This window comes from Cheilinus undulatus, linkage group 4 (assembly GCF_018320785.1).
Source record: "Cheilinus undulatus linkage group 4, ASM1832078v1, whole genome shotgun sequence".
NCBI lineage: Eukaryota > Metazoa > Chordata > Actinopteri > Labriformes > Labridae > Cheilinus > Cheilinus undulatus.
In genome coordinates this window covers 6,132,095-6,159,598 of record NC_054868.1, presented here as the reverse complement: position 1 = coordinate 6,159,598, position 27,504 = coordinate 6,132,095, and the positions used below count along the sequence as shown (strand labels likewise).

At 40.0% G+C, this 27,504-nt stretch overlaps 1 protein-coding gene across 1 annotated transcript in view; it reads right to left on the bottom strand.

Annotated features, from left to right (window-relative positions):
• The window catches only part of glra3 (glycine receptor, alpha 3), a 98,804-nt gene that overhangs the window by 35,103 nt on the left and 36,197 nt on the right, over positions 1 to 27,504 (bottom strand). The window contains exons 2-3 of the mRNA XM_041785434.1: positions 14,220 to 14,350; positions 12,074 to 12,141 (exon numbers count right to left, since the gene is read on the bottom strand). Of these exons, the coding sequence (XP_041641368.1) occupies positions 12,074 to 12,141; positions 14,220 to 14,350 (199 nt within the window). The remainder of the gene's footprint in view (positions 1 to 12,073; positions 12,142 to 14,219; positions 14,351 to 27,504) is intronic.

Genomic DNA, 27,504 nt, shown 5'->3' with positions numbered 1-27,504 from the left:
GCTCCTTCTTCTGTAATGACGGTTGCTGGCAGCTTTAAGGCTCATTGCCGCCACCTGGATTGAAGTGAGAACTTACTTTTTAATACTCTCTCAGACGTATTCATCGTATTACTGCGTGCACCGTACCATCACGGCCGTACCAGGACAAATACAAATACCGTTACACCCCTAATGAATACTAAACAATGTCTCTAAAAAATTATTTGATAGTTCATTTCTTTTTATCAGATGTTCCTCACCACTTCTCTTGACAATCTGGCAGTGCATAATCCTGTCTGCTCTTGTTTGTCATACCTGTTAATGTTGAAATATCCCCAAACTGGAGACATGGTTCTAACTGCCTATTTAGTGAGAGGCTAACTTTAGATTAATCATGCAGGGTCTTGCCTGAACTGGTCTGTACATATAGATATTAAATATGTAAATAATACTCCATTTTATCCGTATAGCTCTGTGTGAGAATTCTTTTCTCTCCTAATGATGGCATCAAACAAACAAACAAATGACATGCATGTCAGCTTAAATGAAATCCATCTCAGCGATACTTTCAGACACGCCAGTAAAACATATTTGAAATGTGTTGTTGATGTGTGGAGGTTATGTCACCGCACTCTCTTGTTTGTCCGATGAAAAGAGGAGTGGGTCGATGAAAAGACAGATGGTGAGAAGAGGGACGGGTCTTAATCCTAATGTAACATATGGCCCTGTATGTACCGACCTCTCTCTCTCTCTCTCTCTCTCTCTCTCTCTCTCTGTCGCTCTGCAGAGTACACACTGTGCATCATGACCTCTGCATCAACACTGACCCCCACTCTGCAAATGCCTCCTTACTCCTCACTCACCGTTTTGAATGTCCTTACATTGACTTTTAGACCCTGGTCTCAGATTTCAGATCAATCACTGGATTAAGACCTTTAGCTTGTGTGTGATATCCATCCACACATATGAGGTGTAAAAATGGGGCTTTATTCTTGCTAGAATGTGAAATATTACTCTCATGCATAAAGTAGAGGATGGTAAAATGATTAAGCATCCCTTTACTTCAGGGGTGTCAAACTCAATCACAGCAGGGGCCAGATTCTGGATTCAGGTCTAACCTGAAGGCCTAACAGGGTCACCTTTTTAACCAGAAACTGTCAACCTCATTTCACCTGTAATAGATATGAAAAAAACAAAAACAAAAAACAAAACATAGCACTGATTATAAATGATTTTTACATTTAAAAAGTTAAAAGATACATTTAAAGGCTCACAATCTGAGAAAAGTAGATGTATTAGTTCAAAAAGGTCAAAACAAGAAACTGAAATTGAAAAATAATGTTTTTTAAAGGCAAATATATTAGAGAGAAAGTCAAAATCATGAGTTTAAAAGGTCAAAATATGAAATAAAATTTGTAATCATGAAATTAAAAGTCAAAATACGATTCAAATTTTAAATAGTGAGTCTAAAAGGTCAAACAATGGGATTATGAAGTCAAAGTTTGAAGTTAAAAATATGATAAAATACAAAACAATTGGTTAAAAAGGTCAAAATATGAATTAAACATTTAGAATTATGAATCCTAAATCTCAAAATATAACATGAGAAGTCAAAATTATGAGTTGAAATGCTTAAAGTATGAAATAACAAGTCAAAACCCTAACTTTGAGTCCTAATTGTGAGATGCAAAATTGAAAATATGAGATTAAAACACAAATGTATTTTTTCCCACATTCCTGACTTCTTATCTGAATGTTTTTTACTCCTTACTTTTTCAGATTTTATGACTTAACAAGGAAATCTCTGACACCTGTGCTTTACTTTAATGACAAATTGGAAAATAAAAGAAGAATAGAAGAAATACACTGTTAGCACCCAAAACTTCCTGGGAGAGGATCCCTATAACCAAAATATGGCACAATTTAGTGTATTTATTTTAACTTCCTTTACTTTTAACATTAATAAATGTAAATTGCCATCAGAACTTCATTGCACTTTGTAAAATATGTTTTCTTTAGAGAACCTGTTAAAACCAATTTTTAATATAGAAGTAGTTCATTTATGGGACCCAGCTTCTTTTCATATTTGTCTAGTACTACTTTCAAGCAAAAGTGATTGTTTAAAAAATAAATCGAGCACTTGAAGAATCAATAAAGTACTCGATCAAAAAGAATCGACTACTGTAGCCCTAGTTACAACATCATGCTCAGGCTGCCAGTAAAATGACTGGCATTAGATTAGGTGATCTGTCTACAGCCTTCTAGGCTAAGACATCATAGAGTGTCCTGAGAATCCTCTTCAGGCTAAATTTGACCTCCTACCCTCTGGCAGGAGATTCAGCTTGCCAAAGGCTGAATCTAACAGTATAAGGCTCTTTATTTCTGAAGATGCCTTTTAATGATGGTTCTGCCTTTAATGTATTTCTGTATTTATGCATTCCAGTGCTGTGCCTGAATTTGTGTGATTGTGCTTCTCATGTTCCATGTTTTTGCCTGTCTGCAAAGCAAATTCTCCTTAGGGGACAATATAGTTGAAGTTGAAGTTGAGTGGAGTTGACGATGATGTTGCATCGGCCCCGACCATTATGCTATATTTTGTTTGTGTGTTGCATCACGGTCGCTGATTTGCATGCCACTCTGGGAAAAGACTGTAGGGAGGAGAGACGGCTCACTCCTCATCAATCTCTGCTCTGGAAAACAATATTATGAACAAGTTTAGTATGGAAAGACGCCAACGACTCATCAAGAATCAAACCTTTTGTCGAAAATATTATCATCAAATTTTGCCAACAACGTCAAAGATTCGCTGTTTATGTGCATTTATTTTGTCTGATGTATCCAACCGGTGTCACAGTTTAACTGGCGTTAGATTAACTGGTGTCTTCCATGTCACTCATTTCTTGATTTTAAGAATTTACTAGTGTCTTCAGAGACATTAATGCTACTTGGGAAAAATTTGCATGGCAACAAAGTATTTTTACAGAGATAAATATTAGAAACAAAGATAAAGTGGCTTTTTAGATGCCTGGTAAAAACAAAATAATTGCACTTTCTAACCCCACAAAGACTTTCTGAGTACTGTTAGTGTGATCTGAAAGCAAAGCAGGGTATTTGAATGCAGTTTCTGCTTTAAAACACCATGTTTATGAAGCAAAAGTATGGTAAATAAAAGGTTAATATTCAAGTCTCATGTTATTGTTGAAATAGGGTTTTTTGGTGGGCCCCAGAGGGCTGAAGTTTGGGAAGAGTCGATCTAAAACATTAAACCAGATAAGTAGATCTCTGATGAAATATGAACCACCGCAAAAGAAGATTATGTTTCTACTACAGTGAGAAAAAAAATCACAGGGGCCCCCATGACATGTTCAGGCTGGCTCAGTGTTGTGTAAATACACCCACACACGTATACATTAAACATTAAATTTTCATACCATTCTGCTGAATAATAAAAGAGAAATGAAAGTAATATTCTATATTCTGAAATTTCTCAGCTCAAAGGCAGGCAAACACACACATGCATACACACACACACACACACAAACGACGTATCTGTCAGAGCAGCTCCCCGTGGTGCAGAAAGCACTTAGAGCTTGTCACTTCAATCACCCATCGGCTCGTCTTTCCATCCGTCTTCAGCTCGGCTGATCATAAACAGTCGCTCTGTAACGACGTGGCGGATGGCTGATGGAGATGAAGTGATGTCGGAGTTCAGTCAGAGATCAAACACTGTCTCTTATCATCAGAGACACGAAAATAAATCGTTTTATCATTCTATCAATCAGCGCTGTCAGTCTGATGAGGTTTATGACAGCTGAAAACAAAGAGAGGGCGACGAGTCAGGAGTTTAACAACAGTTAAACAAAGATACACATTTTAAACACAGCTGCTGCTGCCCTCAGGTGTTTACAGTCTATTCACTACTTAGAAACTTCTTAAAATATATTCAGAAACTCATCATATTGTATTACATTTTTTCAATTAAAGCTACCTCTGACCACATAAACTTCATAGACTTTGTAAAAAGACTAAGAAACTAAAAGACTAAATTGTAAATATGACTGCCTTAAGCTGACTTATCTAAAGGCAAATAAATGCATTCTTTTTTTCCCAAAGTTGACATGTTGGTCTTTTTGACTCCACTCAGACAGGACAGCCGAAGAGAGGAAACATGGGGAGAGAGAGTGAGAAGACACAAAACAGTGGCAAGATTGTGAGTCAATCCTGCAACCAGCACAACCAGCGAGCCCCAGCCTCTGCATACGAGCTCCCACTCTACCGACCAAACCAAACCTGCATCCCAAATATACATTTCGTAAACCAGCTTCACACTGCAACTGTGAAATAACATCACACTGTTAATGGTGCAAAGTTGGTCTGCAGAATGTGACTAACCTGTGCTAGCGCCGCAGGCTTTTTATTCTACAGGTTGTTTGCAATCACGTGACCCCAATGATGCCAGAATGCCGGATGGGGGGCAGGAAGTAGGCGACAGCCATTAGGAATGAATGGGAACGGAGGAAAGATAGTACTCTACAGCTCTTAATGGACCTGTACGCTGCTGTTATCATCAGAAAGATTCTACATATACTGAGTAGGATCCCTAAACAAAAAGTGATTTATTTCCACAGTTAAACAGATAGACCTGGCATGGAGACTATCAATATCACAAATTTTTCAGACACACTGACCAAGTGTCATCTAGTCATATGAGGGAAGACAAGAGTCTAGAGGAGTCTAGCTGAGCCCCTTTAACATCTATCAACTGAAAAACCTTGTGGGTTAACAGACAAAGTGATGATGTGCCACTCATAAAACCATGGTACCTAGCTCCTGTTTGAGTGCCAGCTTCCTTTCCTCCATCCCATGTTGTTATCTAATCTAAATTCAAGCAGCCAAACCAGTAGCAAATGAAGAGCTGTTTGAGAGCCAAACAGCCACACTGAGCTGAGCCAAATGATCTGGATTTCTGAAAAAAAGACGGATTTCCTGTCACAACAAGTGAGGCTGGACCGACCAGATCAGATCAGAGTTTAATGTCCTAAACCATGGCAAAGCTGGACTGAACCAAACCAGATCGCTCTGTGGAAACGGACTATACAAACAAATAAGTTTTATCCATTTCTGATGCGATACATGAGCCTTAGCTACTGCCTCTTTCTCCTGAAATGATGCTGATTTGTAAGGCCTTTCTCAGGCTGGGACCAGACATTTCAGACTGGAGATTTTTAAGATGAATCTGTCTGACAACAGACATGAACTCTGGCTAATCCATTGGCTCTGCAAGGTTAAAAACTGAATATAAGTAGCCGATTTATACACAGAATATAGAACATGTATAGAGCCATTAAGCCAGGAGTGTCAAACTCAAGTCGCGGGTGGTACTGTTGCACCCGGCCCACAAGTTCATGTCATATTTCTATTGTAATTGGCCCACTGGTATGAGGTCTGCAGGTTTACTACAGAATAAAAATGTAAACTTAACCTTTGAAAGGTGAAAAAGTAACAAGTAAAAATATTTAGAATAAAGCCAGAAATGTGGAAAAGACATCCATTTGTTTTCATTTCATATTTTCAATTTTGTATCTCATAATCAAATGTATTATTTGACTTTTTATTTCATATTTTGACCTTTAAAATTCACAATTTTGATTTTTACATCAAAATTCAACCTTTAAAATTCAAAGATGTGAATTTAAAGTCATATTTGGACCTTTTCAACTCACTGTTTCAAATTTGATCTCACCTTTTACATTTTCAACCACTAACTTTGACTTTTAATCCCACATTTTGACCTTTTAGACTCACAATTCAAAATTTTAACTCATGTTTTTACCTTTAAAACTCATGATTTTGAATTTTATGTAATATTTCCATTCTTAAAACGCCCAACTTTGACCTTCTATCTCATATATTTGCTCCTTGAAGTCATTATTTTGACTTTGAATTTTGTGTTTTGACCTTTTGAACTAATAAGTTTGACTTTCATCTCAGATTTTGAGCCGTTAAACTTGTAATTTTGACCTTTTTATATCTGAAAACCATTTATAATCAGAGCTCAGTTAGTTTTCCCCTCAGTCAGTTAGTTGTTGACCCTGTTAGGCTCTTAGGTAAGACCAAAATTCAGAACCCGGCCCCTGCTGTGATTGAGTTTGACACCCCTGCATTAAACTATCCATAATCTGCTTCAAACCAGCACAATAATCTGTTCTACCATGCATTGTATCCATCTGAGGAAGCTTTAACATTGTATTGATAATTACTTTCAGGGGAGGGGTGAAATCTTTTGAAGAAAAAAGTGCAAGAGTCAACAACTATCACAGGTTGTTTAGAGAAGGCAGTGTGCCGTGCAAACCTTATGATGACAGGAAAGTAACCTCAGCTACCTTTTTATCCTCTAGTGTCTGAGGAGCTCATTTAATGTTTCTACTTTAACTAAATTAGATTCTCTTGTTTGTCAGTATGTTGCTCCTCTGGGGGGACAAGCCCTGAACAAACTGAGACATCTCTCCAGAATCCTGAAAGAAATGAAGCGACTTTAAAAGGTTAAAAACAAAGCAGTCGATAAAAAGCTTTTACTTCCTCACAGACAGCTTCAGCTTTTTGGTTAATTTTTAAATCTAACCAGCCATGCCATGAAACCCCCCATGTCAGAGTGCGTACATGTGTGTGTCTATGCATGCTATTGGTGTACAAAGCAGTCTGAGTGCAGCCTGAGCTGAATTCATGTCACTTTAAAGGATCTGCTGTCAGAGTCACTAAACGTCTTCACTGCACATCTGCTATTCCTGTCTGCCTGTCTGTCTCCTCTAATTTCTGTCTCCGTCTCCCTCCATCCGTCATCATCTCCACTCATCACTGTGTCATCCGTCTGCCAACGTCTCTAGCTTTTCTCTCATCCTGTTTCAGATTATCTCGCCCCTCTGGTGGCAGCTTACAATGACAACATCCTAAATAAGCCTGTATCCATTTGCCAATAATACTTATGATTCAAGCAGAACCTCTAATCAGAGAAGAAGAACAATCTGGACTTTCTAGGTTTTGACATGGGATGGTTTTAATCAGCTAATGAGTTCTATTGGTCTGGTCTACGACTGATTTTTGTGATTTTTTTTTTTTTGTGCCACTGAAACTTGTGAGGATGTGAGAAACTTCTGTTTGTCTTAACAGTGTTACAAAATCTCATCCTGCCTCGGGTCCTGTGTCCAAAGCTGCTGTTTCTGCACTGGCAACGCTCAGTTTAAACCAGTGCAATCCAGTGTTTCAGTGCTCAGCGTACTAAATGCAAAAATGCCTCTCCACACTGGATATTTTCTCTTTTTCTCACTATTCTCTGAAAACCTTGGAGAGTTTTTGATATGCTCAGACAAGCACATCTCACACCACTAAGGATGGCACATTCAAAGTCATTTCAACCTGCTTTAAATACTGTTTGAACTTCAGCACAATATCTTGACCATGTCTACATGTCTAATACATAGGTTACTGCCATGTGATTTGTCCGATAATATAAATATAATATAAATATAAATTGTTGTAACAATGCTTCTTAGTAAGAAATCTTATACTGTTGGAAAGCCTGTTTATTACCCTTTTAAATGATGCCACATTTGTAAGGATCATGCATTTGTGGGATGAGCAGCAGAGCTGAGTATGTGGGTTGCGCCCATGAAAAATGTTCCAAATCTTCTCTGCCAATGCTAAAAAGCTTATTCTGCCGTTGACTCTTGTTTGGTGTTTGGTGGATTGGATGACTGAAGTCTGAAGAAACAAGACATACTGGCAATTTAACAGTTTTTTCATTGAACAGACAGGAGCCTCAGTAGCATGTGGAAGAACCATACACAGCCACAACAGCCTGGCATCCTTCTCAGCCTGGTCACACACTGTTGTGGGATGGCATCCCATTCTTCAACCAGCATTTGTCACAAGTTGGCCAACGTGGTTGTGTTGGCCACTCTGGCATGAACAGCACACCCATGCTGATCCCACAAGTGTTCAATGGAGTCAAAGTCAGGACTTCTGGCAGGCCATTCCATGCCCTCCACCCTTAAATTCTGGAGGTAGTCTCTGATAAACTCTGTGGGGGCGAGTGTTGTCATCTTGGAGGATAGAGTTCGGTCCTAGACTGTGGAAGTATGGGATTGCCACTGGTTGCAGAGTCTTATCTCAATTATCTCTCTGCATTGAGATTGCCTCCAATGATGAGAAGCCTCGTTTTTCCAGTGAGGGAGATGCCGTCCCACACCATCACACCACCAAAAGATGTTACTCTATCGCTGCAAGAGTCAGCATAGGCTGTATGCTGTAGGCATAATCTGGATTTATCGTTGAACATAGACATGTTCAGGTTCCAGTGCATGTGATGCTGACACCAGCTCAAACAGGTCAGACGGTCATGGCAGGCCTCCTGGCTGCTCCATGAGACCAGAGATTGGCTGTGTGTAGTCTGTCCCAGATTGTCTTGGCAGAGAGCCGTCGGCCATATTCTCCTGCAAACCCTGACAGCAAATCTGTAGAAGACAGCCTACGGTACCTGAGTGCCGAAAGTGAGGAAATGGTCTTCTTGGGACGCCCACTTCACAACCTTTCTCTGACACCCCCGTTATATGGAGCTTGGTCTTCTATTTGGAGATGGTACCAGGGCTCACTCCAAACAATGCCACAACTTGGTTTTGTGGAACACCAGCTTGAAGTTGCCCTATCGCACGGGCCCTATCCTGTTCACTCAAACATGGCATGCCGATTCTTGGAGCAGACACATACTGACCACTGTAGCAGGACACTGAAAGTTAGACCCTGAGGGTACCAGAAGCTTAAAACAAGAATCAAAGCAAAAGCAAAATAGGCTGTTGGGCATTGGCAGAGAAGATTTTCATGGTAGCTCAAATACTCAGCTCTGCTGCACATCCCACAAAAGCATGTTCCTTACTAATGTGGCACCATTTAAAAGGGGAATAAACACGTGTTCCAGTGGTATGAGATTTATTGCCATCAAAGAAATAATCTACCAAACCCAAATTCCCTAATTTTTCATGGTATGTTTATTTGTGTTACTGACCAGGTGAAAAGGCGCACTTAATGACTTTTTGTCAGTAAGGTAAAAAAGTAGATGAAGCTGTTACTTCAGCTGTAAATATTCATGTTTGAGTTATATTTCTATTTGTGAGCTTGGTAATTTAAAAATAACTTGTAAGAAATGAACAGTTTTGTTCCTGATGGCCGGGTTGGCTTTTGTAGGTCATGCCGATGCATTTATATCAATTTCAGCCATATAAACCATGAGCTCTGAGGGAGACTGCTGTATAAAATTTTTATTTTAGATCATTTCAAAGGAGATTAAAGGAAAAAGCAGCCCCCCACCTGTCAGTGCAATTCACCATTGCATTTTTACATCACATTACATAATGTAAGGAGACACTGCTGACCCAAAAACGGAAGCCTTAGCTTTCTTTTGCACAGAAGTGAACTGATTTAATATTGATAAGGATCATATTAAAGGCAGCACCTTAGGAGGGGAGACTTTAATGTTGTCCACATTGACCACTCCTCATCTCCACAGCTGGCTTGAAGCATAGGCAGTTAAGGCAAATGCTAGTTGTTCCACACGCTCTAGGGGGCGCTGGCATGAGCCAAGAACAATTTGATTGAAGCTTCAAATGTAAAACAACTACTGGACTGCCAACTTCCTTACTCATCCCCCTCTCTGCTCTGCCTTACTCAGTCTCTCTCTCTCTCTCTCTGACCCCCTCCCTTCTCTCCTGTGTGCATGCTCACTCACAATCGATGCCCCATGGCACAGCGAGACGAGGGGGATGTCAGAGTTCAGACCCTGACTGAAAATGATCTTCTAGTTGTTACAAAACTGCATGTGAGTAAGGAAAATTGAGCAGGGAAAACAGAGTTTATATACTATCAATCAAAGATGTGATGCACAAGTAAGTTAGGAGGGCATCTGGGAGTTCTCTCCTGGGAAATTTGAGCATTCAACATTTTAGTTCCTGGATTAATCCGTGCATCTAAACAGGTGGAAAGTAACTTATTTTATTTACTCTGATGACTGTAATTAAAAAGTTTATCTGAGTGCATTTTGAAAAAAAGTATTTTTTCTTCTTGTTAAGTAAGTTTTAACCAGAGTAAATGTGCTCTTACTGGAAAACTATGCTCTTGACAGTAGCACATGGCGAGAAAATGATTCCACATCTCATCCCTAAACTGTTGTTTTTTGCTTTATTATAGAGATTTGACTGAGGCCCCGTCCACAGGGAGATGAAAATGATATTTTACCATTTTGTTTGGAAAAAGTTTTCCATAAAGACGGGGTCTTTTAAGGAAATATCCATGTAAGCATGGAACCACTGAAAATGACTGAAAACGCTGTAGTGCATTATGCCAAGCCTGCACATGGCTTTATTGCTAAGAAGAACATCTGGTGTCTGCTGTTCTCGGTGGTGGTAAAGGAGCATCAGGTTTTGCTCTAAAAGCCATAACAAGCTCAGTAGCTCCTGCAGTGCGAACACAACCCTGAAAGCCGCCATTGTTGTTGTGGCTGGACCCGCGCAGGTGTCTTAAGAGAGCTACGCTATGTGTGACAGAATCATTTCAAGAAAGATGCGGTTGGCCGTCCACACGGAGACAAAATGGTAGTCATTTACGGATTTGTTCACTCTGGGACCCGTTTTCGAAAAGTATTGTTTACAGTCACCCAAAACGCTGTTTCCGTGTGGATGAAACACTGATACGACAAAAAACTTTAGCATATATACCTGAATTTGTCTCCGTGTGGACGGGGCCTGAAAAACCTGCTTGAAGATGCATATTCTCATGTTATTATTGTCAATTTAAAAAGTTCATATTTTACAGTACAACTCCTCGACTGGTAAATTAATCAAAATTTAGATTCTATCTCAATTTTTCCTACTGCAATTTTCAAATCGCAGAAGTTACAATATTTATTTAACCTGTAAAAAAAACAGTTGAATACGATTTTTTGCAGAAGAGATATTCTGCTCTACCCATCATGCAAACACCAAAGCATCATTTTTTTGCTAGAATGGTTTGCAGACATCTTACACAGGTCGCACAGGTTTTTCATATTAAAGAGGATGATTCCCTCCAAAAAAAAAAAAACAAAAAAAAAAAAACAATTCATTTTGCACCTGCAATGAGTCAAAATGATTGCAGTTAGGTATTTTTGCAAACTGTTGAGCCCTAGTTTTTATGATGATTGCTACAAGGCTTTGAGTTAAACAAATTAGTTAATGCACTACTGTGATTGAGGTAGACCAATAAAGATATGTGGTTCATACTGGATCATGCATCATGTTATGACATCAAAAACAGGCCACAGCTCCCGTCAGTTTAACTCATCAAGTCTGATTGTTTTGGATCAAGGATCAATCTGCGACTGGTAAAAATCTCCTATAGATGTCATTTCAGAAACCTTTAATTGAGGATTTCTGTTCACCTTGTTGTTGCTTCTGTATTACAGTGAAGTAAAAAAATGCAGAGTAAAGATTTTTGGAAGTATAATCTGTGGTCTGGATTTATTCATCTCCACCCTGAGCACTAATCAAGGTAGAAGGCATCAAAGACATTAAACCAAAAATGCTCTCCCACTGCCCTGCAGGTCCACATTCAGATTTAATGACGTCTGATCTGACTGAAGCATGACAGCTTCCTGTCTGTGCACCTCCCATGACCCTGAATATTAAACCCTCAACACAACTCTAAAACACTTTACTTATTCAAGTCCTTGACAGGACTGAGCCTCCTGTCGGGGACAAATGTGACGTGTTTAAATTATAAGTTTGTCTGAAACACGTCGCAAAGATTTTCAGTAAAGTGCAGCCTGTAATACTAATGCTGCCCACTTTTTCCCCTTCATGTGTATAAAATTTATTATTAGTGTCTGAAAAATTATAGAGTTATTTTGATTCATGTGCACCAAAAACACCCGTTCTTGCAGGATCTCTACATGATTTTATATGTTTAGATGGATGTTTTTTGATGGAAAAAGATTCATGTGAATCTTTTGCATGCTGTCTGTGCTTCTGTGCCTAATAACAGTGGTTTAAACAGTATCTCAGGGGCTTACCATGGTGGTTTCAGCGATGGAGCCAAAGCTGTTGATGAAAATGTTACAGGACACATTGACAGGAGGACCTGCAGAGAGAGAGAGAGAGGGAGAGTCTGGTTAAAGTAGATGAAGAAATGTATTTTTTTGGATAAACTTCTATATTCTAAGAACTGTTTCCTTGAAGCTGTCTTCTAGGAAAAAGAGTTTGGTGAAGGCATGAAGGATGAACAGCACATGTATTACCATGTGCTTAGAAGCAGCATATGTATCATCAACAGACCATGCTGCAACACAGAGAGAAGAGAACCTGCACTGGTATTTTACAGGGCAGAGATGAATAAAAATAAAGAAACTACAAACAACTATGAAAAACTATGAAATGTGAATCCTGACTACCGTTTGCTTTTTCCTAACAGACAACAAAAAATGCCTTTCATGGGCCAACGGATAGTATTTCAGTGGCAGTAATTTTAACTTAAGAAAAACATCTTTGAGTCCAGCCCCTCTCTAGGAGTTCTGGAACCAGTCCAGAACCCTCAGCACCAACTCTGACTCCTTCCCCCTCCACAGAGGTACACACTCCACAGTCAGTCAAAGCTGCTGCCAAAGCTGCTGCCTTTGCTTGCCACTCAGTGTGCACTGCACCCCGCAGGTGGTGAGTCCACAGGGGGACGGCTTTATGTAGCTCTTTCGGTGAACCTCATGGAGAGATGCCCAGCCACCAGACGCTCACCTATGAGCCCCCCACCAAGTCTGGCAAGTCAGGAGAGGTTCCCCAGTGTCCCATGTCCAGGCTAGGTATCTAGATTCCTGATATGCCAGATCATGGTGGGTGGTTGAACTGCTGTTTGTCTGGGCTCTCCTCTTGGACCAGTTGGCCTTGGAAGACCTTACAAGGAACTAATACAAACAACACAGCTCCCAGGTTAACACGACCATGCAAACCCCCCACCACGATAAGGTAGTGAGAACAAGTCAGCACTTTAAAGTCCAAGGCCATGCTTCTCTGCTGTAAAGCTGTTGATTGCTCCCTCAGGGTGGGGCGTGAGTCTCTGCCTCAGGTGAAGGAGTTTAAGTATCTTGAGGTCATGTTCATGAGTGAGGGTAAAAGGAAGTGTGACCTTGTTTCTGTGTCAGCAGTACTGCATTGTGCTAGACTGTGGTGGTGAAGAGGGAGCTGAGTGCAAAGACAAAGCTCTCTTTCTACCTCCCAGCCCTCACCTATGGCCATGAACTCTGGGTAATGACCAACAGAATAAGATCGCAAATACAAGCGGCTGAAATGACTTTTTCTGAAGAGTGTGGCTAGGCTTAGTCTTAGAGATAGGATGAGGAGTTCAGATATCTGGAGGGGACTAAGAGTAGAGCCGCTGCTCCTTCACATCGAAAAGACCCAGTTGAGGTAGTGCTGGTCAGGTTGCCTCCTGAGTGCCTCCCTTTGGAGGTCTTCAGGGTCGTCCAGCTTGGAGGAGACCTTCAGGAAGACCTAAAATGCACTGGAGGGATTACATATCCTGTTTGGTCTGGGAACATCTTGGTATTTCTCAGTTGAAAAGTGTTGCTGGAAAGAGGGAAGTCTGGGTTGACTTGCTTAGATTGCTATCAACACCTTCCTGCCTGAATGGATTAAAAAAAATCTTTTGACTTGACCATACTGTGTAAAATACAGTTTAGCTGATTGATCAGTTAATAATGTCTAGTGAAAGAGATTTTATCTGAAGTTAAGAAGAGCAAAGTTACAGTGCTTCTTGTCAGCAGGAACTTTTGAAGAAGTCTGTGCTTTTTGACAGCAGGAACCAGGGTCAAAATGTAGTTCTGGGATACAAAATCTATCCTTTGAAGAACCCCTGCTCAGGGGGTTGTTCTTTCCAAAGTCCCAGGATCTATGGGGGTGAGTCTGTAGTGCTGAGTTTGTCTGGTTGGTAATTAATTCAGTTACTCAGCCAACGCTTGACCAACTAGATTATTGACAATCTAATGGTTGACAAATGATCGTTCAAAACCTTTCACATCATTGTCCCGTTGTTACACATTTTATCAAAAGTACTGTATTTAGTGCTGTTGAAAGGGGTTATTATTTGCCCTGCTAGTTCCTGTTATAGAACAAACCTGACATAACATCCTCAATGAATAAGGATAGATATGTTTTAAGTGCATTTGATACCTTTAAAGTTGGGTCGTATCCTGGCATCATATCCAGACGTTCTTCCCATCAGTTTGTCCAGAAAATCCGACGGTGACATCGGGACCTGCCGTGCCCTCGCAGCATTGTCCACCTCCTTACACTGGCTCACACTGTCAACAAAAAACACAAACACATCAAATCATCTGTGACATTTTAACAGCTGTTTAACAAGTAGAAGAGGCCCAGTTATTTATGGTTTGACAGATTTGTTGTTTACTGTTCTAAACACATTGGTCCACGTTTCTAACCCTATCCTGAGTTTGATTCGATTAGATGGTCAGTCTCCTGTAAACAACACCATTATTTAAAAAAGAAAAAGGTTAAAAACAAATCTGTTGCAACCATACAGCATATTATAAACACAACATGAGCAGCATTTTCTGCAAGGCTTGGCACATGATAATTTAGAACTACATTTTTAAAAAGTATAAATAGCACCTGTAGGAATTCACCCACTAGTTTCTGAAGCACAGTTTAAGTCCAGCAGTGGTTACGGCTATGATGGAAATGCTGTCTAACTTTAAGGAGTTGAAACTAAGGTGAACCTTTGAGGTAGAGTACAGTAAAGGGCTGTTAAAAAGTATTTGCCATCTTCCTGATTTCTTATTTGCATATTTGTAACACTTAAATGTTTCTGATCATCAAACAAATTTTGGTTTTGGCCAAAGATAACATGATAACCTGAGTGCAAAATGCAGTTTTTAAATGATTTCATTTACTGAGGGAAAAAGCCATCCAAAACTCCCCGGCCAAAAGTGAAAAAAGCCACTGCCCCCCTAGTTAATTCATGAACTATCTGTGATTAACCACATTCTTTTGGAAAATTGAGTTCAATTTCACAATGCGAACCCCAGCCTGATCACTGCCAGACCTGTTGAATCCAGAAGTCCCTTAAATAGAACCTATCTGCTAGTGAAGTAGACTACAAGATCTCATAAAGCAACACATCATGGCACCATCTGAAGAAGTTCAAGAACATATGAGAAACAAAGTCATTGATATCTATCAGACTGAAAAGGGTTACAAAGTTTTTTCTAATGCTTTGGGACTCTACTGATACCACAGCGAGAACCATTACCCACAAATGGAGAAAACTTAAAACAGCGGTGAACCCTCCCAGGAGTGGCCCGCCTACCAAAATGACTCCAAAAGCACATCAACGACTCATCCAAGAGGTCACAAAAGAACCCAGAACTGCATCCAAAGACCTGCAGGCCTCACTGGCCTCAATTAAGGTCAGAGTTCATGATTCATCAATAAGAAAGCGACTGGGCAAACATGGCATCCATTGGAGAGTTCCAGGACCAAATCCACCACTGACTAAAAACAGCACAAAGACTTGTCTCACATTTGGCAACAACAGGTGTGTATCCCATTACATCTGGAGGAAAATTAACTCAGCATTTCATAAATAGAAGATCATACCAACAGTCAAACATGGTGGTGGTAGTGTGATGGTCTGGGGTTGCTTTGCTGCTTCAGGACCTGGACCAATGAATTCTGCTCTCTTCCAGAAAATCCTGAGGGAGAATGTCCGGCCATCAGATTATGACTACAAGCTTAGGGGTAGAGATGTTCCAATACCATTTTTTTCCTTCCCAATACGATTCCGATACCAAGGTGTTGGGTATCGGCCGATACCTAATACTGATCCGATACCAGGATGAACTTTCTGGACTGACTGTGCAGACTAGCAAATTATTTAAACCAATATTCGACTCAGAACATGGCTCAACAAATAGAATCATAATATACAGCATCTCTGTGACCCTAAAGTCTTTTATTCTGCTGATTATTGAGTTTTACTGCTAAATATTAAAATAAGAATAATACAGGGGGCTGCATCACAGGCTCTCTCTATCTCACTCCATTATGCTCTACTTGGGTAGCTCAATAGCTAGCTTCAAGAGGAAAAACAAGTAAGAAGCAGCGATTTATGGTTCAAAAATTATTTAACCTTTGATAAACTCTGTAGCACCGGTCTTGAAGGCATTTTAAGGATCACCTTCAGAGAAAAACTGTCACGCAGTTACCATTCTCTGCTGCTGCAGTGGGTCCTTTCCTTTGCTTCTTCTTCGCTGCTCTAAAAACGGTAGCCCTAGACTGTAGCCCGTGCATGCAGTGCTTTACAGCAGCGAAGATGAATTGATTTCCGGTTTATAGAGCTAACATTTAGCATGGCTAAATAAAACAAACAGTATCGGATTGATGCATAAACTCGTGTACTCGTAAACTCGTTTGTGCCACCTCAACGAGGGTTTTGAATAATGTTTCATGAAGATGTAGCTGGATTGTGCAATAATGTCATGGTGTTATCTTTTTTTTAAACTTTTTTTTTTTTTAACCTTATCTTATCTTGCTGTATTTTATTCTTTGTCATTGTTACCTCTGCCAAGAAGGTTATGTGATCGGGTGGGTTTGTTCATCGGTTAGTTTGTTTGTTAGTTTGTTGTTAGTTGCGGATGGATTTTGATGAAATTTTGAACAGATTTTTGAACTGATTAGATTTTGGGAGTGATCTGGATCACCGTCTGGATCCAGTAATTTTAAAAAAGGATTCTGTACTACTGGGAGATAGGGATAATGGCAGAGGTCTGTGCTGTTACCACTTTACACCAGGAGATGGCGGACATGAGTAACTTCAATCCCAGCAGCATTTTTGGGTGTGTTTCTAGTCAAAGTTGTGGAGTTTATAGAGTTTGAAAAACACACGCCTGGTCAAGGAGACGAGTTGGAGTGTAACAAAGAGAAAGACGGCGAATTGTAGTGAGAATACTCACAATGCTGGGAGGAATAGAGGAATATTCACCCTCTGCCATGACTTCCAGTCGTCCAGTGAGACCATGGGTGCTTCTGTTGGCGAGACCAATGATTTGCCTCCCCATGTTTCCACCTCACCGGGGAAGGAGTAATCAGTGAATGCCATAGCGGGGGGGGGGGCACATGGGGACAGATCAGGGAACTTTTTAAAGAATTCTTTACTATTGGGTGATAGGGCTAATGGCAGAGGTCTGCGCTCTCCAAGTGCTTTTCTAGTTATTTATTGCCAGCATGTTTCTTTTTAACTATTTCTATTAGAGTTTTTTGCAATATGGGTATGTGAAATATGTGTGGGTTATGTGATTGCATCTTTTTTCCAGTCTATTACCTTTGTCTTAATTGGCAGCTTCATCTGTGCAGCGCTTGGGGTCCAAGACAAATTTTCCTAAGGGGACAATAAAGTGTATCGTATCGTATCATACTCATTGATACCAATACCTGTATTTTAAGCAGAATCAGCACAACCCTACTTAGGGGCACTTGGGTTATGCTGCGGGACAATGACCCAAAACCTACCAGCAAGTCCACCGCTGAATGACTTAAAAAAACACCATGAAGGTTTTAGATTTGTGTAAATTTCTGCACACTGTCACCCTCCTAATATTGATGCAGGGTTTTATGAGACTTGCAGGAATTTAACATTTTGTGATTCCTGCAATCCTACACCATAATGAAGGCCTGGATTGCCAAATTTGTATTCCTGAGAGTTAATACTCCCATGAATATCACATTTTCACTGCCAGAGTGCCACTGTGCTGCTTCATCAGCTAAACTCATCTGGATTAGATGTTTTTTATCCGTCTGTCTCTGTGAGTGACTGTGAATGGTTGAGTGCATCTGATTCGTTTATGTCAGGGTTTTTCTTAAAATTATTTGCTCAGCTGGTTGTAACAGAACGGTTTCATTACACTGTACTATAGACAGTTCCACTGACATTTGTGTGTCTCTGGAATGAATGGATGGCGTCTTCTAAATGCTACAACAAAGTCTAATCATCCTGATACGGCACTTGTGTAAGTGTGTGTTTTTGTGGGCTCGGACAAGAAGCAACATTTCCAAAAATAACTCGCTGCTAGGGTCAGACGGCTGAACACACACTCCAACACACACAGCGATTCAGCACATGCAAGAGTAGTTGCAGGATCATCACCCTTAACTTTGGCATTTAAGGAGCTTCCATTCACCCAAAGGGACTGAGCGTATACAGCCAGAATCAGAGTGCTGACTATGAGTCTGATTAACCTCCATCATGAACTCGCTCTGTGGTCGTGACAGTAGGAGACAAAGAGAGAGGAACTCATTCATTTCCAATGAGCTGTGGGAGACGAGGAGCTGCGGGGAGCAGAGCCACAGCTGGAGGAGGACATCAACAGCTCGGAGAAAGTCAAATTCAATGACAAGACACGAAGTAAAGACAAGTAGTGATTGACTGAGTGTATTACTCCTCTGTTTTTATCATAATAAAAGTAGGAGCTGTGCATTAATTAGCATGAGCACATAGAGGTTTAAGTCCTGCCTCAGGTCACCTCCCTTTGTTTGTTACTAGATGGGCCAAAGGCAGAAGGAGTCACCATTTCCACTGTGGTCAACACCAGGGTGTAAACTATGGGAACCAATGGAGCTAGTAAGTCATGGGCTCCACAGAAAGCATCATTGGGGAGATTTTGTGGGGTCTCCAATATCGACCGTTTGATTATTTGCCATTAATTTCTAATCCTTTATCCTTATCATCATGATAATGCATGCATAACACTTGGCTGTATAATCCTTCCATGTGGGCTATTCGTTACTCATTCCCTTTAATAAAGAAACAGCCATGAATGTGTAATTCCCTCCAAAAGTATTGGAGCAGTGAGGCCAATTCCTTTATTTTTGCTGTAGATTGAAAACATTTGGCTTTGACATCAATAAGGCTGAAATGTTGATCTCTTGTCTCATATTCATCTTTTGATGTCAAACCCAAATGTTTTCAAACTATGGCAAAAATAAAGGAATTGGCCTATTTGCTCTAATTCCTTTGGAGGAGTGTAATTCTAGCAGCATAACAGCAAACAGCTGTTTTTCCACAGACAATTCAACAACTACCAGGGTACCCCCCTGTTTGATAATACATTTTCATCCCTATTTGATTTATCACTGCTTCTGCTCTGACTGAAAGCATCTGGTTCTGAAACTGTGGTGGCAGTATGTACACAACCAGTGCACGCTAAATTTCCATGGCCTGAGCGCTCACACTGCACGAATAAAATCAGGACAGACTGTGACAATTGTCAGGAAAGTTTCCCGTCCATTTGTATTGTAGCTGTCTCTTTTGCACGGCTCAAATACCAGCACAGACAAAATAACTCTTGCTACCTCACACATCATCCAAGAACACAACCAGCAACTAAAAATAACAAATATTATGTCAGCTATATCGATGGGAATTTCATCTCTTCGTAGTGATTTGGATCATTTGGCTCAGCTCAGTGAGAGTGGGTTTGTTTTGCTCCCAAAGGACTCTTCATCTGGTACTGTTGCCTTATACAGTTTTGAGCAACAGGACACTCAGGGACCACATGCAGACTTCCTGCTCACTCATACGTCAATTTCATATGTCAAGAAACTCTAAATGACAGAAATGTGATCAAATCTGCCATTAGAACAAAAAAAAAAAACATTCCTGTAATCATGTCTGATTACTGGTATATGTTTGCAAAGAAATTAGATACACAATTGGCCATGATTATTGCTGTAAAAATCTTTTATATGCATCATTAAATGCTTTTGTATAAAAAAACAGATATGAGGGAAGGCTATCAAATAATAAGACTGAGCATATGAGAACAATGCCATGTGGTTCACTGTCACACTTAGTGTTAAACATTTGGATTAATAAAGGATGGGTATTTAAGCACAACTGCTGCAAATTTCCAATAAGTTGCATCTTTAGTTCCCTGACTGAAGTGCACATGGATTTGCCAAGGTGTTGGAAGATGATTCCCTTAAAAGTTCAGCAATGCATGAAGAAATCAGCAGCAAAATCTGTTCCTACATTAGCTGAGGTGTGTGGGGAGCACTGCATGTCAACTGCACGTGTGTTTGAATGGCACAAAAGATTTAAGAGGGACCTGGATGCAGTCGAGGACCTCCACTTCATACCAGAACGAGTGCCGCCATATCTCGTCTTCTAATACTGGAAGTCACTTGAACTGAACGCCTTCTTCGTTGTTTTCTCTGTGTGTCGCTGCCATATTAATAGAGGCAGGTCCGCCACATAAGGAAATACAAGTAGACAAAAAATATGTGACTTTTAAGACTAACAGGCACGGCAATTACATAACGTTAATTTTAACAAATCGATTCACGATCTAAATCGAAGTATCACTTTGCACAGACATAGTATGCGATGCGAGATTGGTTGGCCGGCCAGTCGTCAATGTCACCATTGCCAGAAGCAAGTCTGCTACGTCAGTCAATACAGTAGACAAGGACTGTGAAAGCTCAAATAACAAGCTCTATCGATCAGATTAATATGTATATATAAATACAAAATAAAAAATAGCTATACATATATGAAACTAACCTTGCAAAGCAGATGGATAAGCCCGTTTCCTTGGTTCTCACTGGCAAATCCATCTAGCTCCCATCTGAACCATTACGGCCTGGTTAGAAAGTGACAGGACCAATCAGCGACGAGGGGCAGTACATTCAGGCGCAGCAGAGTCATGATTTAAACAAGCAGCAGCAAGAACTGGTGCAGTTATGGAGAAAGACATTAGTGTGGATGCTGCTAAAGCGCCAGTTTTATCAGAACTTGACAACATTTATTCGTTAAAAGAAGAACAAAGAACAGCAGTGAGTTGTTTTTTCTTTTCAAGAACGACAAAAGTGGAGTACTTACATGTCTATAGTTGTCATGTTTCGCATTATTCCTCAGTAGCTGCGCACGCACAGCGTGATAGCGGCTACGTCACGTGTTTTGTTGCTCTGATTGGCCCGTAGAGATGTGACAGAAAGAACGTTCATCCAATCACACTCCGAGTTTTTTTCAGAGCCTCTGCCTTTTCTCAAACGTTTCCTATTGAAGCTTTTCCCGTGCCAGGAAAAGCAGGAAAAGCAGGCGTGTCAAGTTATAATTATAAATGATTCGTTAAAATCCATGTAATCTTGTCATTTGAGCTTTTTATTCTGAAAACTTGCCTACCCTTGCCTACTGGATTGAATGACGGAGCAACTTGCCTCCGGCACATGGGGGTGACACCGACGTCTGGCCAGCCAGCCAATCTCCTGTTGCATATTATGTCTGTGCTCAGTGATATGTGAATTTGGATTATAAATAGATTCATTTAAATGAATGTAACATTATTGCTGTGCTTGTTAACCCGAAAACTCGTGTATTTTTCGTCTACTTTTATTTCCTTATCTGGCAGACCTGCCTCTATTAATATGGTGACATGGAGAAAACAACAAAGAAGTTGTTCAGTTCAAGTGACTTCTGGTATGAGAACACGAGACATGGCGGCGATTTTCCAACTTCCGGTGTGAAGTGGAGGTCCTCAACTGCATTAAGGAACTTTTGAAAGATTTAGTGAAGGCAGTGAAAGGAAACTTCTGAAAACATTCAACAAACTGAACATATCGTTGGCAATGATCGACGACTCAGTTTAAGAATGACAGCAGGAATGGTCTTCAGTGATAAAGACAGTTCTGTAAATTTTGCATGAAAATTTGGGTTCAGGGAGGGTCAGCGGTAAATCATCACTTTTACAAACATATTCTAGAACAGGGGTGTGAGACTCATCTTGGGTTGAGGGCCAGATATGCTCCAATGAGACGTCCTACGCTAATATTTAGCAATGTCAATATGACCAAGACAGATATATAGGCTACTATACTGGAATTTTTTTTTTTAAATGTTCAGTATTAGATGCACGTACCATTTATTGAGTGTTGCATGTTTACACACAAAAATGTTAAAGACCACATAGGCTTTTCTAACAAAAATATTTGCCCCTGGCCTGTCCACAACAGAACCACAGAGGTTCTGACACAACTGTCTGCAGAAAGCCTACTGCACTGGTTTGATCGGGGGAGACCTGAATGCAGCAGTGTGTTGATGCAGAAGGGGAGTATACAGTATTTAGGGAGACATTTAAAAATGTTAATGCTTTGGCTCGTTATAGCATTACTCTCCTGGTTTAGTAGCTATACTTTCTATGTAAGTAAAAAATACAAAAATAATCAGCATGTGCATTTTTTATTGCTTTGAAATGCAGTTAGAATTGGCTTATTTTTTTGTTTATCTGATTAAAATTCAGCATTGCTAATTGCACTTGTTTGATAACTATTTGTTCCTTTTTGATAAATTATGAGTAATTATAATTCTTAAATTGAGAATGTCCCACAATGTGGCCCTTTGGCAGTGAGAATAAAATCGATGGGAATGGATCATCTCTGTAAACCAATCCCTGCTCTGATTAGAAAATAAAACATCATCATATATAGACCTGCATAAATCTGTTCTTATTGTCGTGCCAGACAGCACGGTGCAGTGATACAATCCCTAAAGCTGCCCTCCGCGCGAGGGGATGCTGACACACAGAAAGTGGCCGCTGGGAGCCGAGTGCAGAGCAGCTTCCTGTTTGCTGCGTCACCACACACAGTCTCTGCCGGCTGTCCGTGTGAGTCGGCCCATGTATGTCAATGTGTCTGCTAGGAGTGTGTGAGTCATGCCCAGTGTTGTTTAAGTGTGCGTGTGTGTGTTTCTCTCTGCAACAGCAGCCCAGCGGCGATTCTACCTGGATGTGGATGCAGGTGCTGCTAAGCCTCTTAGACTCTGCAGCAGGTGAATAATTTAGAGTGATAGTACATAATAAATCAAATATAGTCTAGTAGAAGTTTAGCTCATATTTATTTGAACATTTTAAAGTGTGAAGCAGTGTTTCCTCCGTGTGTGAATGAGGCTGAATGCATGTGGTAGCAGCCATGAGACTGTTTGACCCACACACAGAAGTCACAGTGGCACAAGCCCGTAGCTCCAGGGCGTTTGGACAGCGCTACCATGCAGCACAGACTTTTGTGACCCAGAAAGCAAATTTATACTTTTGAGTCACTTTTTCTACTACCTCGGGAATATCTGCACAAGAAAATCCTTCTCAGTCAAACATAGTGTTTTAAAGCTTCAAGGAGGAGTTCTGATGTGGGTTTGAACAGACTTAATGAATACTGATGCCTCTTTATGGCCTAGCCAGGGACAAGACTCACTATTTGGGATGCAGGAAATTGGGTTTTGGCTTATATCAATGATACCAATTTGTACAAAATAACTAAGCCCAAAACCCCACTAACATATTTGTCTGAATGGCCATTATTTACAGATGTTTTAGGCAGATTTTATAGCCAAAATATTAGTTGTAAAAACAGAAATTTTCATATTGGCCTTATTCACTTTATAAGCTAATATCTGTAGATACTGATGTCATGCCGACAACATCATGCATCTCTACTGACTATTTTTGCACAGTTACTGTTATGCACACTAACACTACCACCAGTGGTGGACCTGGCATTAGGAATCTGGGCAAATGTCAGAGGGATCTCCTATCTATGGGCCATTTGGGTCAATCAAAATGGCTTATTGTTCCAACGATTTAAACGAAACCAAACAAAACAAAACATACAGAAATGCTAATGATACTACCTCAGTCAGGAACACTCGTCATACATTTAATCATTTATTGAAAAATGGATATTCAGTTTAACTTGACAGAGGAGACTGTTCAAAAGATGCTTCCTGGGTTAGTCAAGCAGTATGCTTTGACTTTCCAAGGCTAGACACCCCCGTATGAATAGATACATTAATGAAATGCATGTTAAATACAATGAACATGAGTTCAGCTTTAATCTACTCTGTAGAAGCATAAAACTGAACATGAGGGTGCAACAAAAGCTTTAGGCTAGAAAGGAGGAGGCTGGGGTGGAGGAGGGGAAGCCTTCCAAGCAGCAGTGTGGTGTTACCAACATTGATGAAGCAAGGATTGGTGAAAAGGACGTGGCATTTCAATGAAGCGCCATGTTGAGAGAATTAGCTGTGATTGGCAATAAGATGATAACTGAAATCAGTGAGCCATCAGCTGATTGCAGCTGGGCGTATGACAGACTTTGACTGCATAAACTAATGCCAAAAACCTGTTATCTGTGACACAGCTCAATTTTCAGTGTATTTGCATGTGAACAAATCAGGTTAAAATAAACTGGAGAATGTCAAATAGAGACCCATACCGAACCCGCTTAAGCAGATTTGTACGTTCACATCGATAAGAACATGTTGCATCTGTTTTTTGATGGCCCTGAAGAAGGCCAAAAACTAAAAAATATCAGTTTTATTAAATTGTTCTCTAAATGTCTACTGCCAGTTAACAATAACAGAGCAGAGCATTGTCAAAGTAACATAATATGTCACAGAAAAGATAAACACAGTTCGGTTTTTGCTTTTCGATGTAAAAGCCCAGTTTAGCCCTTTTTTTTTTTTGAGACACTCCCTTCGTTTGTAGGGAATGCTTTTATTTGAATTCCTGGCACAGTTCCACTGAATCATGTCACATGAAGGGATGTTTATTGAGGTAATACTCAATGAATGACGGGGCTTTACAGCAGAGAGATGCAGCCAGCACGCAGCACAGTCACAGCTGGTATGAATGCCATGATGATGCGTGTTGGGGCGGACAGGCAGCTGCAAGCAGAAAAAACAGGCTGCCAGTCTAAAACGGATGTGAGCTTCATTTTATTAATACTTTTCTCAGCAATCTTTTTATAAAATTGTTTGCAGAAAGTAAAAATCAATATAAAGTCAAATTTAGCAGTTTTATTTTGAAAAGGATTTCATTCAATCTTTTACTAATAAATCAAAAATACATAAATCATGAAATACTTGGTATTTTACAGTGTATGGACAGTCCTGAAGTGTTTTCTGTGTTATGTTTACTATTGCTGATAATAAAATGATTATTTTCCTCATTAAGGGTGAAGCAAACTTACACAAAATCACCAATCCTGCATGCAGCCGATGGCCAAACCCCTGCAGTCTAGTCCTCCATTCAGGCTCACAGCTGTGATTATATTAGTCCGTTAGCTGTGCTGATGAATGGTGAAACAGTTTCTGACAAGTTCATAACATGAGAGCGTCTTTAGAGCTTATTCTTAAAGGGATACTTCAACATTTTGGCAAATTCATCCATTGCCATAATTCCTATAGTCTTAGTAATAGGTTCGTTACCTTCAGTTGTCGGTGCAAGCTTTTTTTAGATCGGCGCTGTCGAGTTCGGACCTGCTGTGCCAACTCAATGTAAGCAGACGGTATTCCGGCTTTCCCTCATCAAACTCATCAAATACACAATCCAACAACTCCAAAACGCTCTTGTGGACAAGTTGTGACCTGCACATTCACCACACTATGAAATAATCATGGAACATTACGAGACGGAGATGTTTTAAAGCTAAATGCAAAGCCGGAACTACACTCCAGACATGGCTGCTGCACTGTGTCACTCCGCCCAGTGGTTTAGTCAAGAAATAGTTCCGAGTATTTGCTTCATGCGGCATAATGTTACATAATTATACGTTATTATTTCATAGAAATAATATGCAGGTCACTTAGTTTTAGTCTTTGACATGACCATACTAACTGGCACCTACACACAAGTCTGGGGAGTGTAAAATTGCCTGATCTGATTGGTTAAGACTTCACATAGTGGTAGTTTTATGTATGGAGTTTTGTTCAAACATCATCATGAAGTAAATAAAATGATAAGTGAAGAGTGGCCTGTTTTGATATGTTTTTAAAAATGTATGACGCTCACTCAGCCCCGACATCTGTCCGTAAAAAACTAAAACTAATAAAAACTAAACTAAACTAACAAACCAGCAGTCAAAATGTAAAAAAACTAAACTGAAATCGAACACAGAAAGTGGAAAAGAAATAAAAATGAAAACTAATGAAAAATCCAAAACTATTATAACCTTGTCACAGACACAGCAACAGCAACTGCCCCTTTAGTTTGAGGAAACACAATAAACAGACTTGCAGCATGTGCCGCCTGCCTTCTCCATTATATGTTTGTCCAAAAATCAGTGCAAATCCCAGTAAAGCTGGTATCCAGATGAAGATAAGTGTCCAGAAAACGAGAAGCTGCTTTTAGTCACAAAAGCCTGCAAACTTACTAAATGGCTGATAAAAATCTAAAAGATACCAGCATTGATCCAATGTGCTTTAACATGCAGGATTCTTTACCATGCCATCCATGCTACTCCACCTCCCCCTGGAACATTTTTCTTTCTTTTGAGGTTATGGTTTACGGTCACACTCTCACAGACTTGTCAGCTCAGAGCATCTTAAATCAGCTGCTAAGCTGCTTAGGTCGCTGTAGCGCTTCTTCTCCATCTTTTCTTCTGGCCTCTTCCTCTCTTCTTCTAACTCTTATCCCTCTGTTTCTTTCTCCCCCTCGCTCCTCTTTGCTCTGCTGCTCTAGAGCACAAGGAAACAATAGGAGGCAATGTAGAGAGACATAAATAACATCAATACTTATCAATAATGGATGAGCTCTTAATCTAGAGCTTCCACTTCTCTCACACACAAAGGTTATTTAAAGGGTCCAGATGAATATATACCATGTATATGTATTTTTTCTGGTTTTACTCTCTTACTGCTGCTACAGCTACTACTAAAGGCTTGACTGCTGCTGATTTCTTATTCATTCTAGACTTCAGACATTTACACACAGTAAAACACCAGGGCACCAAAAAACACCCTCGATTTAAATGTCCAAAGAAAATTTGGAGACCAGATTAGGGCTGAACGATTTGGGAAAATAATCTGATTGCGATTTTTTTCCCCCAGTAATTGCGATTTGATTTGCGATTATTATTGTTAACCAACAAACACAAGCGACAAATCAGTCTATATTATAACCAGCAGAATATTAGCTAAAACTACAGCTGAACAATTCTGAAAAACATGAAGTTGCAATGATTTTGACTTGTATTGCGAATTGGATAGGAATTGGTGTATTGAAGGGAGTTAAAATTATTATGTCATTCTTATATTTAATAGAAAACATACAAAAAGTATGATTTTTGTAGACTGTTCTAAAAAATGCCTGTGGATGATTGCATGATATGTCATGCATAACATCTCTGCTGCAAAAAAAAAGTTTTAAACTGCTATTTTGACACAAATGTCAGGTTAAATAAATATTGCATCTTCTGCGATTTGAAAATTGCAGCAGGCCATATTGCGATTTAATCTAATTTTGCAATTAACTGCCCAGACCTAGACCATATAGGTGTCTAAAAAGTGGGTCAAAGAAAAACTTTGACTCAAATTACACCCACACACTGACCAATCGATTGCTCATTAGGGTATAAAACTGCACATTATCTCAGTTTAATCAATGATCAGTTTCTT